This window comes from Genypterus blacodes, unplaced genomic scaffold, assembly GCF_046128005.1.
Source record: "Genypterus blacodes isolate CSIRO-AG114 ecotype Tasmania unplaced genomic scaffold, CSIRO-AGI_Gbla_v1 ptg000059l_1, whole genome shotgun sequence".
Lineage (NCBI taxonomy): Eukaryota > Metazoa > Chordata > Actinopteri > Ophidiiformes > Ophidiidae > Genypterus > Genypterus blacodes.
The window spans coordinates 1,035,001-1,040,000 of NW_027466871.1; the positions used below are offsets into that span (position 1 = coordinate 1,035,001).

General features: G+C 41.3%; 1 protein-coding gene across 1 annotated transcript in view; it reads right to left on the minus strand.

Moving 5' to 3' along the window:
* The window catches only part of LOC143003185 (metalloreductase STEAP4-like), a 12,349-nt gene extending 10,398 nt beyond the window's left edge, over positions 1 to 1,951 (minus strand). The window contains exon 1 of the mRNA XM_076153696.1: positions 1,903 to 1,951. Within this exon, the coding sequence (XP_076009811.1) occupies positions 1,903 to 1,951 (49 nt within the window). The remainder of the gene's footprint in view (positions 1 to 1,902) is intronic.
* Positions 1,952 to 5,000: the final 3,049 nt, after the last annotated feature.

A 5,000-nucleotide genomic window follows, 5' to 3' on the forward strand; every position in this document is an offset into this window, starting at 1 on the left:
TGGAAATCTCTGATGCATCTGTGTCATTCTACATAATCATATCTTTGACAAACAGCTGTGGTCTGCAGATGACATGCATCCATGCCACCTCTCCTTCATGGCTGCGGGGAAATCAACAGCCCATTATGAGGCTGAAATAGGCCTAAAGAATTTTTCGCCTCATCTCCTCAGCCATACCTCCAGTCAACTGAAAGAGCTGACAAGGTAGAAAAAAGCTGACACTGAAGTCTAATTCTATAAGGATAAAATCCTCATAATCATCAGAGGTGCAGTTTCCTGCCCCCGTCTTTTCCCAGTAGGGAGAGAGGAAAACGGCTTAGACAGCGTGCAATTTGCACAAATTTAATGAGCAGTATGGTGATTAATGGTGATTAGGTAAATTGTTGTTTCTATGTACATTTCAACCAAATCTATAGTTAACAAGGGAGAAAAAATCTGCTAACAAGGGAGGACGCCATTTGTTCTCATTCCCCTTCAAACTGCCTTCTGGGATACCAAGGACAAATGAGGCTGCTCAGATAGACCCATGATTGGTGACAAATAATTACCAGCCAGCAGGCCAGCAACATCAGTAATGTGTAACTACTTTTTCATCTTATTCTAGCTGTCTGTCTTCCTGTCTCTCTGTTTGCTGCTGTCAACACCTGTTAACCTGAAGCTACAGTTCTCCACCTGTCCACCAGCCAATGTCCTCCTTTTGCAGAATCACCCTGACACACTCATGCTGCTTTCACTGTCCATTATGATTCATGTGTCCACTCTACATATACATATTCATACAAACATAGTTAGAACAATATACACAGTTGTTGAAGCCGTAGTGTTGCTTGCTGTCGCCGTTTCTCATATAAATAGGAGGAAAATCGTAACTTTGGGGCAATTTTTTATAATTTGATTTGGGTCCATATTTAAGCTCCCCAAACAGAAACAAACCAGATTTTCTTTGTTATTGCTTTTTCTGCAATTTGCCAATCTCTTAAATTTTTTATATCACATGAATGGAAATGTGAACGTAAACACCAGTTAAGAGCCTAGCTTGTCGGCCTTTTCATCTCATTTAACCTTTAAAATTGATTTGTCGTGATCTTTAATAAACTCCATGTCGCTGTGGCCCTCCAGTGCCTCTTGAATGTGACTGTAAATGTGTTCTCATTACAGTAAAACTCACCAAAACGTCTCTTTCTCTTTGTTGCCTTTTCACTGGCGTCTGTTGGTGGGTCATGGGGCATTCAGGTGGTATGGGAAATCGGTAAATAAGAAACTTCACAATTGGAAATTCCGCCCAAGTCGAATTCTAGATGCATCCTGACTGAGCCAACCAGTTGAGATGTATCCGTGACCTTTGAGCCTTGCCTCAGATCAGCAAATAAACCTGAAAAACTAAACAAATCACTTGGTGCTCTTCTATTTGTGCCCAAAATACTTCAAACTGAAATGTACAACAGTGACATGTAATATTTACCACCTTCCCAATTTGTGTACGAATGCATCACGATTTGTCATTAACGACCAAACAATAATAACAACTTTCGGGGAGAAACTATGAGATGTTTGTGAATAACCTGACCGAGGGGCAAGACCCAGGAATTATATGAAAGATAATTTACTGTTATAGACTCGAGGTGCTGGGTGTGCTCTAAGGTCAGGGGTCAGTCAGTCAGTTTGTCTGTCCAGTCGGCTGCGTGTCTGTCTCCGAGCCTGGCTAGCTGCCTGGCCAGCTGTCTGCCAGTGGATGATGTCATTCAGAGAGCAACATAATTCCCAGGGATTTACAGCTGAATTGAACTTTATTGTGATGTTAATGGCAGAGCTCCGATACTTATATTTCTGTGTAATTCACAGACAAACAAGCCATTCGGAGTTTCCACATCTCCACGTTTCCACGCTCCCCTGGGAGAATACAAGCGTACATCCTGTCAGCACTGATAAGACACACCAGATCCTCCTGCATTCTGCTGTCTCATGTAGACTGTTAATAGAGGAGGAGAATTATTCATTGTCTTCAGCAGTAATCTATTATGTCTGTAAAACCCCACTTCTGTTTCCCTGCCTGTGTGATTCTATTATGTTCTATTGTGCCTGAAATTCCGTCACTTTCATTCAGCACAGCGTTTCTAAATAGCAGATGGCTTGCTAGCAGTGATAAGAAACACACATTTAGCAGATAAATGAATAAATCAAAATTATGGTTGGGTGTAATATCTAATATTCATATCCTGCCAACTTCAGCTGCAAGAAATTAACACAACTGTGTGCTTCACTCTCACTCTCTCTGTATGTGTGTGTGTGTGTGTGTTTGTGTGTGTGTGTGTGTGTGTGTGTATGTATGAGTGTGGGTGAGACAAGGACTCGAGTGCTATTCTCTGCTTGTAAAGCCTACACACACTGATTTACATGGAAAATATATTTTTCCACGAGATGAGTGTGTGCACAAACAGCTTTTAAAATTGATTTTATTGAGCTGTGATTGGTGCTCACATTCTCTACATGCCCTGTGTGTGTTTATGTATGCATGAGCACACACACGGAAATGCACATGTGCATTGGTGCGTGTGTGTGTAAGGCAGAGCAAGACAGTCAGAGAGAAATCCATACGTGTGTGTGTGTGTGTGTGTGTGTGTGTGTGTGTGTGTGTGTCTCTACCATGAGGCTGCATGCTGGTAAGCTGGGTAAAAAATGCGAACCTGAAAATGGCAGGTGTAGGCAAGAACAAGTGGAAATCAGACACTGGCTGATGCATACATTCATATATACTGTGTGTGTGTGTGTGTGTGTGTGTGTGTGTGAGAGAGAGAGAGAGAGAGTGAGAGAGAGAGAGAGAGAGAGAGAGAGAGCGAGAGATGTAGTCTACGCATATGAATACGTGTCTGTGTGTGTTATTCTAACACAGGTTGGCAGGAAGCTTGCTGCTTACACTAGTGTACACTGTATTCTGCCTCTGTCCAGAATCTGTCCAATATGTTGCTGGGTGTAAATGACTGTGGTAGAGTTTTCTATTGCAGCACAGATGGGAAAGGAGCAGTGCGGGAGACATGCAGTGCAAAATTGCATTACTTGCAGTTTAAGCATCTGTGCATGTGTGTGCATTTGAGTGAGACGGAGAGAAGGCGTGTATATGTAGGCAGGTTAATTGCTGCGTGACCATGCTGAGAGCTGTGACCTCTGACCTCTCATAGGTCAGGGAAGGCCTTTCCTGATTGGTTGCACAAGAGAAAATGTATAATTAGTCTGAATACCCTTGCCGATGACCTTCTTATTCAGCAGAACAGACGCAATGTGCACACTTACACATTTAGATTTACACATTTTTACATAGCAGCCAAAATTTACCCTTTACTACTGATGTCTGTGGATTATTTAGAGGAACACAGCAGGACATTTAGAAAAGAAATGTCTCTGTTGAATTTTATATTACACCACAAATTCACACATTTCCTGCAGCCTGAGTGGCTCATGCATCCAAACCAGCTAAACTAACTGCCACTGAGGATCATGGGAGGAAAAATGCACATTCAGAATCAATTTTATCAGTGACTTTAAAAGTAACGTAATAAGGATTTAAAGGAGAGTTTGTACTTCATGCCGGGACGTCTTAACAGGGTTCAAAAGAGCAAATTATGAGCAATAAATAACAGAGAGCCAGCCAATATTGTGTTCACAATATTTCTAATAATGTGTTTATTGCTTGCAGTAATCAATACATAATTTACCAGAGTCCAGGAGAGGAGGAGTTGATGGTTAGTTTGAATCTAATGATAATTTACAGTATTTACAGTAGACAGTGTATTTATGTTGTAACAGTTTTGGTTTTGCTGATTTTGATCATTTTCAGTAATTAGTGTACAGTGTTGGTATTGATCAGTGTGAAGGTTGACCAGTAAAAACATGTTCAGTGCAATAGTTTAGCATTTAGTGTTAGTTTCCTTACAGAATGTTAATGTAATACAAATGTAATTTCCCTCAAATGATGAATGGTCTTATTATACAGTACAGAGTAAAACTATTTTCAACTGTCAAATATACACATATTGTATAAACATGATGTCATGTGCATATGAGACTGCGACTGTGACTGTGACAATATGTCGGTGTGTGTGTGTCTGTGAGTGTAGCTCTGTTGTGATCATGTGTTCTAATATTACCCTGGAGATTGAATAAAACAGCCAATAGAATGTCACTGGAATTAGTCACTGACATCCTGAGCTATAAATTGACATTCATGTCATTGGCACCCATCATTTTGACAGGTGTGTGCGTGTGTGTGTTTGTGTGTGTGTGTGTGTGTGTGTGTGTGTGTGTGTGTGTGTGTGTGTGTGTGTGTATGAATGTGTGTGCATGGATCATTGCACATACAGTATATCAGATTTTTGTTTGTGGCAGGTTTGGAAATGAGAAGTTGTCAGTTAACAATAAATGCACCACTTTTTGCAGGGATGTTTCATTTTTGCACACATACACACACGTACACACACACACAAACACACACACACATACACACACGGTAACAAAAGCCTCCAGATTTCCCCTCACACTGGCATATCTGAGGCGGGGCTGTAATCGTTCCTGACAAGTTATGACAGAATCTATGACATGATACGGCGGCTGGCAGAGACAGCCGGGCTGCACTCGATGCTAAATGGATGAGGACGTTTGCATTATGCAGTGTATCTTATTGTTATGTATGAAGATGTTTCATACTGAGCAGAGTTGTATTGTGCCACATCATATTGTGTTGTATGGCTAAGCTCGGCATTGTGTCCACTAATGCACTGTGCCTTTTGGTAACTGCTTTTGTGTTGTGTTTTATTGTGTCTGTCCCGGGGCCAATTTACCCTGAATGCAGCTGAGCGTCCTGAGGCCTGTCTGTTAATGTTAACGTTACAGACATTCAATATCAGTTTATGTATGAGTGCACCCACTCCCTCTTAATGTGTGTGTGTGTGTATATATGTGTGTGTGTGTGTGTGTGTGTGTGTGTGTGTGTGTCTGACAGTGTCTTA